The sequence below is a fragment of the Aythya marila genome, assembly GCF_965140915.1.
Source record: "Aythya marila genome assembly, chromosome: 2".
Classification (NCBI taxonomy): Eukaryota; Metazoa; Chordata; class Aves; order Anseriformes; family Anatidae; genus Aythya; species Aythya marila.
In genome coordinates, this window is record NC_139043.1 from 107,875,170 (window position 1) to 107,890,124 (window position 14,955).

A 14,955-nucleotide genomic window follows, 5' to 3' on the forward strand; every position below is an offset into this window, starting at 1 on the left:
TCATCAATTAAAAAGGCTTTTAAAAGTTTGCTGTGCTATTGTTATGACTGAAGGTCACTGATTTATTAATTGCTCTTCATATACAACTTGGTATTCTTTTTGTAGAAAATGTAGATTATTTCCATTAGTAAAGACTGCAATTATCAGAATTGAATCTTTACATGTAATATTGATTATGCAGCATTTTTATTGTTTTTTGCATATGTTTAGTGCGTCTTCTGTAAAGGTAAGTACCTGATTAGCTAGGGAGCCTGAGAATGAATTGGTAAATCATTTACCTGAGCATTGCATGACATAAAATTTTATGCTTTTTGTTCCCTGAGAGATTACGTCATGTAAAAGGGAATGTTGCTGAATAGTGTCTTAATTTTGCAAATTTAGGTGATGATAATGAAAATTTGGTATCAACCTACTACTTGGTTGCCTTAGTTGGAGATCACATCTGAGGAAAAAAAAACAAACAAAAAAAAACAAGAACAGAAAGCAGACAAAGCAACAAAAAGCACAAGCTTTGTGTCATGAAAAGCCCCAAAACCTTAGATCAATGTGATGTAAAAATGTATGTTTTAAAAAAATAATAATAAGGTTTTGGAATATATGCTCAGTCACTGGGTTATGCTATGCCAATGATCTGTTACACTTAAGATGGCATATTTATTGTTAATTTTCAGTAATTTATCTATTGCATTCTCAATACTGCATCAGTGCTGTCATTGACTATGTAACCTGTCAAAATCTTTTACAGACCATGTGTCCTGTCTGTTTGGACCGTCTGAAGAATATGATCTTTCTCTGTGGCCATGGAACGTGTCAGCTTTGTGGAGACCGAATGAGCGAATGCCCGATATGCCGCAAGGCAATTGAACGAAGGATCCTTTTGTATTAAACAGTGGAACGAACCAGTGATAGTTCATGAATAATAAGGACATCTGAATGATTTACATCTCTGCAAGTCTGAAAGGCAGTAAAAGGTTCTAAAGAAAACATTTCTAATACTGTAGCACAGGTTCATTACATGGTAATTCTTTAAAGACTGTGAACACACCAAATAATAGAACAGTATTTGAACAGTCAGCTTTTAACTTTACTCTTAAAACTAAGATCTGAGCCTGAAGCTAATTTACAGCAGTCTTTTTTTAGTTTTCTTTCTGTTGTTTTCTTCCCCTTAAAATGTAAAGGGACAATCTTGTTTTGGTTTATTTCGTGTTTTGTAATGTATGTATAAGGTGTCAAGCAATGTACTTTTTTGCCCCTTTTTTAATATATTGTCAGTTATTATTGAATATAAATATGTAGTGCTTTTTTGTTTAACGCTTTTCTGGAGAACGTTCAGATTTCCTGTGACAGTTACGATTCACAAGAATTGTTATCTTGAAATACACAATAACGCAAAGTCAATACAAAGTGCGTAAACAGTAATAATAAATATCCTACTATTTCACTAAGACCAGGCCTCAAAATACAATGTTAAGCTAATTTAAACTTTAATATGCCCTTTCTGAGGATGGGTTGGGAAAAAAACAGGAAAAAAGAAACAAAGTAGTTTGGAGATGTTGCATTCCTCAAACTGCACTTTAGTGTAACAGGTTCAAGGTAACGTAACTAGTGAACTTCTTGGGTCTGCTAGCCACACAGTTACGTATGGAACTGCTTTTAACTTGGTTGGATAGTAAAACATAGGAGCAGTGGGTTGGTTGATCTGTCTTGGATGAGTGAATTTGGTCAGTTGTGGGGGAACAAATATATACGTAGGGCCATTTAAATATTCTGGGTCTACAAATTAGAAAAAACAGATGAAGTTTGCAAAAGTTAACCTTTAATGTTGTATCTTATGACGTATGAAGCAAGCTACATATTATTTTCCTCTCTTAAATTAGTTGCGTTGTCTCCAGGCGAAGGGTATCAAGAGCAAAAGCAAAGATTTAATACAGCTTATTCATCTGTGCTGGGTGTTATACCAGAACATTAGTGACAAACTATTAATAGGTAATATTGCAGTTCAGAATATTGCTGGAAGAGCAGTTAATTTTGAGCCATGCCTAGGTGAGCTGAAGTCAGCTGAGGGAGATAGCTGTCACTGATGTGACTGAGACGTATTCATGGACCTGAAAGTACTACTGTGAGGGCTTCAAACTTAACATTTTGATAACAAGTACCTCCTTCTGTCTTTTTGGGTGGAAGGAAGTATACTAATTTAAAGGTTGCTTGCAGCTAACAGGAATGTGGGCTTTACTCCTAAGAGATTCAGCAGATTATTTAACTGAGTGCAGTTTATGTAGCCCTTTGCCATTGTGCTGGCTTTGTTTGAATGCAGAACAACAAAGAAATATAACCTGGAGTCATTCAGGTGCCTCCCTTGCAGCTAAGATGAATTTCTTATTCCGTTCTGATTGCATATGGCAAAAATATGGCAAAAGGGGTAGTTCAGGGGAAGATTCAAGTAAGCATAAAGAATAAAACTGATCTCCTTTTTAAAAATTAAAAATTAATCTCAGTCTTTTGATGACACAATCATTATCTGGAATCAGCATAACATCCTGTTTAATTTTGTATACTAGTAGTCATTTGTTCTTAAATAATCTATGTATTTGTCATCTTGACCAAATTGAACAGCCCTCCCTTTTCTTGCTTGGGTCCCTGTTCTAAAATACCAAGATTTCAAGGAGCTTTGGAAAATTTTTGATAAAAGGCTTTTTTTCACTTCATTATTTCACTATCTCCACTTAGGCTCTGATTGCACACAAGTGTCCAGTGCTGGTTTTGTTTGGACAATGTGTATGTCACTAACACTGATTTTTTTTTTTTTTTTGGTAGTGTTTGGCAACTGAACTGTCTACAGTAGGCTTCAGCTTCTGTCAGTGTTCCTCCAAACATGATACGGTCATAAGACATGCCATTTGTCCATCCATTCTGAGTTTTGTCCTGGAGTGCCTCGGATCTGTACCTCAGTTTCCTCTAGTTCTGGCAGACACATTTTGAATGTTGTCTCTTATTTTCCCTTTAAGGAAACCTCTCTATATGGTCAGCACAAAGGCAGGGTGGATTTCTTAATGATAATGCAGCTCAAAATTGAAACCTCAATAGCAGCTGACATTTTCCTAATTCTTTCTCACTGGAAGAAGTCAGAATTACTTGAAAGTAGTTCAACTTCATATTAAAAATTAAATAATTCACCTGAGCGAGAACTGATCTAAAGCATCCTGTGTGGAAAACTGGAGTTGAATGTTAAACACTCGGGGTCTGCAGGAGGCACAGATGGTAGCATGAGTGGGTAATGTTGTTAGGCTTGTACTTTACGACAGAAGCTGTAAGTTACTTTATAACACTCTTAATATTTGCCTGTCATCACAGTCATATGGATGTATGCACAGTGACTGAAGGTATCGCTGTAGGAGCATTTCCAGGCTTCTGTGCTGCAGTCACACCAGGTGTATGTGACTGCATAAAAGTTAGTAACTGGACCCATTGGACGGTGTAGTGTGGCAGATGAAATTAAAATATCTCAATGTTGGGGATTTAACTCAATGCTATCAAGATATTAAGAGAAACAGCTCAATTAGAAAAAAAAAAAAAAAACAAAACCAAAAACAAAACAAGGTAAACTAACTAACATACTTGCTTACTAACTACGCTACTTGCCTTTCAAAAGACTTCAGAAAAATACTTGCAAATCCAGTGTCACTTAGGACAGACCTGTAGATTCACACACTATCCTTGGATTCTGACTGCCCAAGGTGACCTGGTGTTGCTGAGGCAGCTAGCGAGCTCATCCACTCCCCTGAGTCTTGGCTCACCTGGGCAACGTGCACAGGGTGCAAATGTTCAGTTGGGTAACACTTAAACACGGAGAATGAAAAACAGAAGCTTGATTGGAAAGCCAAAGAGGATCATAGGTAGCAAACAGGAAAGTTGAGGGTATGTTATCGTGCATCTGCCTTCAGCAGGAGATGAAAGCATAGATCTCGTTATTATCATTAATATTGGGGAGCAAAGTGAAAATTAGATGAAAAACTGGTAAGGCATTTGCCTCTGATACACTGAAATTTAAGGGTTGCAGGCTTTGTTTCTTAAGATTGTCCCCTAATATTTAATAGCAGTTTTGAAATCAAATCGGATATAATATCTCCACTTGTTTCCCAAGCAAATCAAGAAGACACCTGATAATAAATATTGTTCAGATGTGAGTTACGCACAGATGGTTACAGCACTTCTTTCAATTTAGTGAAATACATAAATGGTCACATGAGTGCACGGTGATTTAAGGGTATGGAGACAACCTAAAAGGCTAATACAACATGCTAAATAGTTGTAGCTTGTTAACTTTTGTGTGGTTATTGTTTTTTTTTTCCCAACCTACTGTGTATCATTTGCTGTACCCAAGCTCCTGTTGAACCGATTTGGCACTTTTTTTAGAATTGGGGCTATTGGTCCATGCCTTGCATTTGTTGAAATACTCTCTGCTGGTATGTTAAGATTTGGAGGAATCCGATTTTCAGCATACTGAAAAAATAGGCAGGAGAATAAAGAAGTTACTTTGTAAATAAGAAAGATGGATTAGGAACTATTGCTCTTAACTTGAATTGAGTAAGGATCTAGCAGATTTGCACAAGTACTTGTGCCTTGTTAGCATAGTCTTACAATCAGTATTTTAGCTTCTTCTAAAGACGTGAAATGGTCTTTTAAAATAATATAAGTCTTTATCGTGTAGCTATTTTCTAGAGATGAAGTTTTATGTATGCGTACTTATTTCTAGCAGTATTGCAGTGTTCGTGAACACTACATTGTTTGAAGAAGTTGCTTTGGGCTAGTGATCTGTCTAAGCTTCTTCTGTAATACTGCACATTACGTGTCAGAAACTTAATTTTACTCTTCCAGTAGCAGCTGATGAACCGAAAAGCCTATACTGTTCTTTGTGCTACATAAGTTTTCACTTAAAATATCACTCCATCCTAACTTTTAGTAAGGCTACCTCCTTTCTGTCAAAGTATTGAATTCTTTGCTGGTTATTCTTTGTCTTTGGGAAAGGATGGGGAACATTTCAGTTTTATTTTGCTTCATCAGTTTCCATGTCTGAATTCATTGCGAATGGTTTTTACTGACTGTATAAATTACATACAACTGAGCTGTATGATTTGCCACAGTGTACATTGTATATTATTCTTGCAGAAGTTGCTGGAATCTGTACTCTTGTCTTTTTATGCATTTCGTACCTTGTTTGTGCTGACAAAACAAAACTTATCACAGAAGTTTTAGAATTAAAAAAAAAAAAAGAGTTTAGAGGTTTTATAGCTGAGCCTGTGGTTAAAAACAAACAAAGAAAAAAAAAGTTCTGACTCAGGGCTTTTTAACAACTTAAAGAAATTCACAATATTCTTCAGCACAGCGTGGGGAATACTGTGGATGCAGTGACTGTACAGTGCCTTGGTAGAACTAAGTGATGGGCAGCAGCTGTCGAGTCCTTACAGAGTGCAAGTATCAAGTATCTTTGGAGGAGTTTCTGTTCATAGAACTGAAATGCCCCTGCCATGGATTTATATGCTTGTACGTGTTTTCTGTAAAGGAAATTGGCAATATTAGGTTTTGCTAAACTTCCTGTGAGTTGTGTCATTGTTGCACCAGTCCTGGGGCTCTGAAGGGCATAGTATACGAATGTACAGAAGCAGCGTTTGTGGGAAAGAGAGCTGACAAAATGTTCTGTAGGGGGTGTCTTTGGTGTCAAGGGAGAGGTTGTTGTATAAACCAACGTGTAAAAATGCCTGCTTTATTCTGGCCCAGTAAGTTGTTGTGTTTTTTTTTTTTTTGTTGTTGTTTTTTGTTTTCTTTTAAGAAAGAGAATCAGCAACAAGTCTCTTATGTTTGCATGCCATTTCATGTTATCAAAAATGTCTCATTTTGAGCTTCTAGGAAATACTTTTTGTCCCAAGCCTCATGTCTTCAGGAATGCAAATTATTCATATTACAAAACAGGTTTTACTGAACCACAGGAACATTTTTGCTTCTGTTAAAACCAACTTTGTATTTTCAGTAAATTGTAGCTTTTGACATGACTGTTTATTGGAGAAATTTAAGGTTGTCTGTGTGAATGTAGTGGGTTTCTGTATGCAGATAGCATTATATAATTGCTTTCATTAAAACTGCTTAGCAAGGTCTAAGCTTTTCAAGAGAAATGCTAATGTACTGTATGGTTAATAAAACTTGTTATATAAGATACACGCTGGCTTTCAATAGCTTTGATTTGAAGATGTAATGAGACAGAATTAATACTGATTTCTGTGCACACATCATTGGGAAGGGTGTTTTTTTAGCTCGTTTAATTTGATTCTACTTGTAATGAAGTTAGATGTTGCCACAGAAGTAGAAAATTGTATACCTGAACAAATGTCTGGTAACTGTGAGTTCTTGGCAGGTAATCTTTAAAGACCCCAGACCTTATCTAGTGAGGGAGATTGTAATCCAAAGCTCAAAACATTCTGGTTCTTTAGAATATACCACTGAAGAGTGAGTTTACAGCAACATCAGAAATGCTGAGTGCCTTTGAATTTTCCAGATACTCAAATATTTCTTAAATAACACAGCAGAAGTATGAAGGCAGATTATGTTGTAACAACAAAAAGTTTGACCTTAAGCTTTTTTTTTTTTTGTGCAAATTTTTGTATCTGTACACAATTCATTATACTAATTAGAGTTGCTGTTAAATTTGTGTTAGATTCCATCTTGTTAGTGAACAACCTGTATGGATCTGGCTATATGAATGGGATCACTTAAAAATCTCCTGCCAGATATAGTAGCTCACGTTCTCTGAGACAGCATTTACTGCACCAAAGTTTGTGCTTTTAGGATTCAATTTAATGGATACATTCAAAATATATCTATTTAACTAAAGGTAACAAAATCAATCAGTCTCAGCAAAACAGCACTGGTCCCAGGACAGACCCCTGAGGGACACCACTCATCCCTGGCCTCCACCTGGACATGGAGCCATTGACCGCAACTCTCTGGGTGCAGCCTTCAAGCCAATTCCTTATCCACTGAATGAGCCACCCTTCAAATCCATCTCTCTCCAATTTGGAGACCAGGATGTCACGTGGGACTGTGTCAAAGGCCTTACAGAAGTGCAGGCAGATGACATTGGTCAGTCTTCCCTTGTCAGCTGATGCAGTCACTCCATCATCGTTAGAGGGCCACCAGACTGGTCAGCACAATTTGCCCTTGGTGAAGCCATGCTGGCTGTCTCGGATCACCTTTGTCCTGCATATGCCTTGACATTGCTTCCAGGAGGATCTGCTCCATGAGCTTTCTAAGTACAGAGGTGAGGCTCACCGGTAGGTAGTTCCCCAAATCCTCCATCCTACCCTTTCAAAAAATGGGAGTGATATTTCTCTTTTCCAGTCACCGCATGGCCTGACGGCCAGGACTTCTCAGATATGATGGGGAGAGGCTTGGCAACTCCCTCAGCCAGTTCCCTCAGGCCCCTGGGGTGTATGGCATCAGGCCCCATAGACTTGTACTTGTTCAGTGTCACCAGGTGGGAGGGACCTTTCTCTCCCAGCCCTCATCTTCATGTTTAGGGAAATGAGAGATGCCTACTGCATCTCAGGTATACTGCATCAAGTGATGGCAACAGCTTTAGTATAGGCTTTAGGATGTGGTCTCCGTGGTCTCTAGGGTTTTAGCCCCTAATGTTGGTCACAGTGGGTGTGGCTGGTGTTAGAGATTGATGTTTGTAGATTTTGAGAAGGCTTCTTCCACACTGAGAAGGGTGGTGGACCCAAAAGAAAGGGCAGTTTACAAACACACCGCTCTGTATCTTAATGCACCTTGCACTCCTAATTAATTCAAGCTGTTTCCAATATGCAGCATGTTTAAGGCAGGAAAAATATGGCTGTGGAGATTTCCTTCAGATTTGACGTTTCATAAATGCTGAGGGTGGTTCTTCATGAGTGTACTTCATCTTATTCAGGGGAGAAATGTTAGCAGCAGTATCTGATTTAAAAAAGAGAGGTTTCCTTAACAGACTTTGTTCTCCACAATATGGAAAGGTAATTTCAGTCAGGAATGATACTGTTGAAGATCTAATTTTCATGCTTCATGCAGCCTATTTCAAGTTAATACAGCAGCATGCACTGGAAACCTTTTTTTTTGATTTTTTTTTTTTTGAAAGAATGAAGCCTATCAATGCTGTTACTGGTGTTTATGAAAAGCTTTTGTCTGGAAGTTACCTGAGGGATTTAAACACTTCGTTCCCTTTGCAGTGAAGGAGGAGTATGGCCAGGCTTGCCAGGAGATACTCAGAAATTCTTCTAAAAAGCAGTCTCTAGAGGGCAATGCTGTGGTGTGCTGAAATAGGTTTAATCATATTAGGAACCAAGAAATGTGTCAGCTGATAATGTAAAACTTTTGTTCTGCTATAATTCAAAACAAAGTTGTAGGAAATTTAGTGTAAAATCTACTTCTTAAAATTATGGTTTGCTTAAGCTTGCTTGGCTGCCCTGGAGAAGTTAATACAAAATTTAGCTCCCTGCAAAACAGCATGAGGTCAGGAAAATACCCTTGTGAGGTTATACTGACCCCTCTCAAAACTATGACACCGTTTCACTAAATTTTCTTTAGCAATAAACCCGTGGGAGTTCAGTATACGAACTTAAATCTGAGCTGGTTTAGGCAGTGACACTCGTGCACCCTAAAACGTCGGAATATTTCTCCCACAAGGGGTCAGTAGCACCCTCCGTTTGGGACAAGGTTTGTTTTTTTTTTTTTTTTTTTTTTTTTTTTGCAATATAAGCGCAGAGCAAACAAGGGATAAGGATAATGATGATTGCATTAATATGTGGGTGGACCAGACCTCACTTGTCCCCTTCTTCAAGCAGGCTAAGTATAATTAGCTTATTTGCTGACTGCAGTAAGCACCATATTCTATCCTCTGACTCTCATGTGACATGAACATTGCTACTATTGATTAGGGCAAAGTTCCAATGGAGTGTTTACCTTTAGCTCTAGTTGAAAGTACTCATTTAGTCTAGCTTTTTTTCCTTTTTTTTTTTTTTTTTTTTTCTTTTCAAAAGCATTCAGTTGGGGTAGATAAACTCTAGGAGAGAACTTGTCCAGTGAGCAGGGGAAAAAAAAAAATTCTTGCATGAGTGTCCCACATATTCTTCGTGATAACCACAGTCTCCCTAGATGGCTAGAGTTGATTAATATTTTCCACCCAGTTGCAGCACAGCTCATGGTTAAATATGCTTTGAACCCTATCAGTCTGCTCAGTGGAAGGAATGTCCAAGTTCTTAAGTCTTCCCAGAGCATGCAAGCAGCTTGGAGACACAGATTTCAAGCAACTCAGTATCTTTCTACCAAGAAGCTGAACAGATCAGACAGCTATTCCCTAGACAAAATTTTCCAATCCTTTTACCAAAGTTGTATTTCACAAATAGGAACCTAACTACGATCAGTGTCTCTCAGGTTGGCACAGTTTCTCACTTGCACTCAGTGAAGTAACAAGGGACTTTCCTTACCTTTGTGTTTGTAACTCTTGTTCTTCTCTGTTTTCTATCTCTTAGGGTTTTTGCATTTCATGTCTGCACTGATTCTGTCTCCCACTGCTCAAGTCCTCCACTTTGATTATTTCTGTAAGCCTGTTTCTGATAGCAGAACCGTGTCCCATCCTTCTCAGTGCAGTTCTTTCCTAGACCCTTTAAAATTAATCTCCATTACACTGAGGTTAGCACAGTGCCTTGGCATTAGTACAGAAGGACCCTATTCTTGTGTTTGACTCCACTCTTAGTTGCATATACAGACAGGAGGAATTCCTGAATTCAGTCTTAGCAAAAATTCACGTTACATTATCAATAACCCTTGTTTCTTCATATTGGCAGTATAAGAAAGAGCTTGTGGCTGCCACCTGAGGAAAGGGAATGGGTGCTGCTTTTGTCAAAACTGTTCTCACCCATATGAAGAAAATAGAGAACAAGTCGCTGATTCAGGTGTTACCCCCCCGCCCCCGCCCCCTTTTTTTTCCCTATAGGCTGCCTCAAATTTCCATTGTTACCTTATCTCAGATCCAGTTTTTGGTGACACCCTTAGGTACTTCCCAGAGTAACTCATTCTGGACAGAGGTTACTGTCTCTTAGTCCTGTGTATTTTGCCCACTTAAGTTGACCAGAAGTCATCTGCTCACGACAGTGGGATCCCTTGTATGAGCATGGGTTGCCTGCAAAAAGAAGGGTTCTGTTATTGGGCTTTTTGCTGCCTCCATGGAGTAGCATGAAAACATTCTGCCTCTTTGAATAAGAGTAAATCTGAAACCACATACCAAATAATACTCTTCCTACTAAGCTTTCATAATCCTTACTGTTTATGTGATCATACGGTGACTTGTGATACTCTGTATGAAAGCTATATAAAATAAACAGCAGTTATACAGCATGTAGTTCCCAAAGGACATGTTATATGGTTTGTTGGCTTTGAAACACAATGCTGTCATTCTTCCTCTCTTCTTCCTCCTTCGTGGTGAGACCTGTAAATAAAGACTACTTCAGATCTGTGTAGGCAAGGCTGATTTTCTGAACACAAAGGGCTTAGTTAAGCTGTTTCTAGTATAGCCTTACAATTCAAAACATCAAGCCCAAGGTTTAATTGCATTTCTCTGATCTATAGCACAGGGCACTTAGATCACTTAATTCGTATTGTTCTTCGTTTTTCGTCAGGTGATTCTTATTCTGTATAAGGCTGAAGGAACCTTCATGTAACTCTTGTTCTCTGAAACTGTGTTCTCCCACTACATACGGAGGATGTAAAGTCTGGAAGCCCTTTATGCATTCTTGATGGCGCAGAAAAGTGTGTTAGGACAAAGGCAGTGGGGAACCTAAAACTATACTCCAGCCATAGGCCTAAGTCTAAGGAATCTGGGAGATGAGAAACTCAAATGGCAAATTTGATTGTGAAACTCTTGAAGAGTTTTAATGTGTTCAGTTTGGACTCCTGAGAGCTTTTATCATGGACACATTGAGTCCTGCTGCAACCCTGTCATCTCCTTTGTCTTGCATGCCCTGCTATTCCTCATAGGTCCTTCCACACCAGTTCTACCCATTTTAGTAAGTCCTGGATTTACACTGGAACTAGAACATGTGGAGAAGGAAGGTGTGCAAGTTGCAAGCCAGTCCTTGTAGATTTACTGTGCTGCCTCATACAATTAATTCCCATGACACACACACCAGGATGTAACGAGGTAAATGATGTTGGATTAGATTTACTGTGAACAGTGGGTGCCTGCAAATAGGCAGTGGCATAAAAAGCTACTGCAGGTCAACGGCTGAGTAATTACCTGCGTGAGGTGCTTGCCCTGCAGCAGGCAGGGGCAAAGTGTTACAACCAAGCAGAGTTGAGTGGGCCAAGCCCTCGAGGCATTTAGATGTCCTGAGCTGACATTGCTTCCTCAGTAAGTAGCATGTAAATGAGTTAGATAAGAAAAACATATCTTCAGGAGCAAGACTGGGACACCAGACATTTAATTTTAGACTTCATCTGCTGTGCTGAGTCAAAATGTGACACCCAGATTTGGCAGGCCACTCTTCCTTATCTGTTCCCCATTACCAGCCTACCTATCCCTGCAACGTCCTTCCACAGGGTGTGAGGATGCACTCGTGGGTCTACAGGACAGCTAGTGGTATCCTGCGTAACTTTCCAGGACAAGGAAAGGACTTTATTCTCTAATGTTTTTTTATTTGATATGGCCTTTTTCTTTCTGTTCGTGTTCAGTTACCAAATAGGACTGCCTTACTTTTACAGATGATATGTAATTTTGAGAGAAAATCAATGTAGGTATTACAGTTGTGCCTGGAATTCTTGGATTTATCCCATCCTTTCCCACAAAATTAGCCCTGACCATTTTACCAGATACAGGTGTTCAACCATTAAGCTAAACAGCTTGAATGCTTTTAAGGTTATTCATAGTGGTGGCCTGCAGCTGTCTTTTTTTTTTTTTTTTTTTTTTTTTTTTTCTAGAGAAGGCAGGTAAGGACTTGACACATCCTAGGTTATGCTCTTCCCTGTCATGGCCGAATGCTGACTTGGGCAGTGCTATGGTAAAGCTGCAGCATTACGCCTTTGCTTGAATGGTAGGGATTGCTTGAGACATCTTCATGGCATGATAACCTGTCAGTGGTAACTAGCAGTGAGGGTAGCAGTGCAGTATGGCCATGATAACATAATATTCTTCATGAATTAATACATTGGCTTTTGCCAAAGGGTAGCTATCTGAGACGAGGTCGGTAGTACCGCAGCTGTTTCTGTCACCTTGCCTAGGAAGCTTCGAGGCACACCACCACGTTGTGCCTGGTAGTTTTACCCCTAAATGCTTTAGAAGGTTGCTGAGAAGTTGTCTGTATCCTTGGATGAGCTGCCAATGGATTAGAAACAAAGGCACCTGAAAGGCACAGACTTTCAATGCTTGAGTGAAAGTATCCCACCACATTCTTTCATTTTTTAATTATTATTATTTTTTATTTCCTCCTGGTACAGGAGGAACATCTGAGGGAAGAAGGGGAAGCTAGCAAGCCTAGCTTATTTTGCTGTAAAGTGTGTACATGCAGCAGTGGAGAACACTGCAGATATCTGTGAGTCTGGACAGGTTAAAAAAAATAAAAAAGAAAGGGGAGGGGAGGGTTAATGAACTGTTAGGTGACTGATGGCATTTCTAACCCGAAGGAGAGCTGGCCGCCTCAGAGCTGAGGTTGGTGGTGTTACCCACAGTAACTGCTAGCTCGTGTTTGTGTGTAGTTCATTTTTATTTTATTGTTCGGGTCAAAGATAAGCCAGTGGCTCTGTTAAGTGTGGTGAATATCTGGGAATAGCAGCGTGGTTCTGCTGAGCACCGCTGCCAAGACTAGAGCAAGCCAAGGGAGAGCGATCCTTTTGTCAGGGACAGAAATGTGGTCTGACACAACTTTCTTATCAGAGGGAAAGATTTTTCACTTCAGGAGGAAGTTTGGCTGGGAATGCATTGGATAACATTTCTCATTTTTTCAGGTCTGCGGGAAGTCCTGTATAAATGAATTTTCCATTAGCATAATAGCTGTGTTACTGTCCCTCCTCTCTAGAGAATGTGGATGTGGGAAATAACATAAAGAAGACTAAAATGCTCTTAATCTATGTGAGTCAGCAAACACACCTTGCGTGTTCACAGCCAGGAGCCATTTGCCCTTGGCTTATGCCAGAATAGGCAAAAAGCGGTTCTCTCTCTCTCTCTCTCTTTTTTTTTTTTTTTCCTATTTTTTCATTCCAGGAATTTCTGAAGTTTCCAAGCCATCAGGCTGTAGTTAAATTAAAACCTGGTCTTTCCTTTTGGTGAATACTTCGTGTAATTGGCAGTATTTGTGTGGGTCCCAGCCTCAACTTGGATCACTTTGTTTAAACGTTGGGAGCCTACATGTATTATAGAGAACCTGCATTAATGAAGTTGAAGAGATGTGTCTTCTAATTGCAGCCATGAGACTGGGATTTGTTAGATTTGATTTTTGAGAGTTTTCTGGGAGTCTTCACCTAAACCACTTAATTTGTGTTTCCTCTCATTCCTGTGTGTAAAATGAGGAAAAACTAATACTTGATGGTACTAGAAGAGATCAGCTAGTGTATGCAAAAAAGCCTAAAAATAAATAAATGAGCTCCTGAGCAGCTAACATGCCTCCCCTGCCAGCTCCTTGCATGGTGGTATACCAGCTATGTAGTGGTGTCAGACCTTTTTCTGGTGGAAAACTAAAATCCAGCTCTAGTGCTAGTTCACAGGCCTGCCAAAGACCAAACAGGCACAAAATGGACTATTGTCTTCCACCTCCCAAGCAGTGGGAATTATTAACTTATTAATTAACTAGTAATCACATACAAATATATATTTTATTATAGTTAACAAGTAACAGTTGTTACGTTTTAAAGCAACTGGTGGAAGAAATCCACATTGGATAAAGGCATTGAGCTGCAATATCAAGGAAGGGTGCCAGCTCTGGACGTCCTTGGGTTTCGGCCTCGTGGTGCTGCGGTGTTGGGTGAGCTGCCAGAGGGTGTCACTGCACGCGTTACGGAGAGGGAAGGACGAGGTGGGGAAAAGGAATAAAAGTTCAAGTGTAAATTTCAGTTTCATTGTTAAGCTAGAGATAAATACAGAAACATCGATGAATCAAATCCTTGCTTTCCTGGAGATTACAAGCATTTCCTGGAGATGCTTAATTATATTGAAATGCTTAATTATATTTATGTATTTATTTATATGGTTTTTTTTTTGTTTGTTTGTTTTTTGTTTTTCAAATAAATATCCCAGCTGTTCAGGACCAGATCTTCTGATATAAAAAGTCACATTACTGCTGACTTCCATACCCATTCTGTCCCTGAGTTGTTTCCTACTGCTGAGTGTTATGCATGGCGTGGATAACGCTTGTTTAAAAAACAAACAAACAAACAAAAACAAAAAACAAGAGAGAGAGTAAAAAGAAAACCAGAGCAGGCTTTCCTCAAGCCCTTCAAAACCTCCTGTATGAAACTGTTGGTGTTTGCAGACCTCAGTGCCGAAGGTCGCTCTGGCTGAGGGCGCCCATCTTCCCCCGCCAACTCGCCGGCCCCATGAGCAGGCTGGCTGTGGAGTTAGGCCCCCACAGGCCGCTGCCACCAGAAGATGCCCGTGTGCACGCTCAGCCAGCCCGAAATACACCAGCCTTGCTGGCTCTGGGCTGTTTACGTGATGTACATTACTACCTCGCGGTGCCTGCACTTTCGGAGAGGCCTCTTCCCCGCAGCCCGTTGCCAAGGCCCGCGCTGTCTCCGTGCGTGTTATCGCGAGGATGACAGTTTAAACAGGGCTTATCGCTGTGTATTCAATCAAGGTTTATGAGGGCTGATAAAGATGTCACCTAGTTGCTTTGTGTGTTCATTAAAACGCTATTCCTCGGTAGGACTTTGCTGTATTATGTTGTG

At 39.6% G+C, this 14,955-nt stretch overlaps 1 protein-coding gene across 3 annotated transcripts in view; it reads left to right on the forward strand.

Moving 5' to 3' along the window:
• Positions 1-6,210, forward strand: part of MIB1 (MIB E3 ubiquitin protein ligase 1) — a 75,683-nt gene extending 69,473 nt beyond the window's left edge. For all 3 annotated transcript variants that reach the window (XM_082753349.1, XM_082753350.1, XM_082753351.1), the window contains exon 21: positions 746-6,210. In XM_082753349.1, the coding sequence (XP_082609475.1) occupies positions 746-886 (141 nt within the window). In that variant the 3' untranslated portion in view covers positions 887-6,210. The remainder of the gene's footprint in view (positions 1-745) is intronic.
• Positions 6,211-14,955: the final 8,745 nt, after the last annotated feature.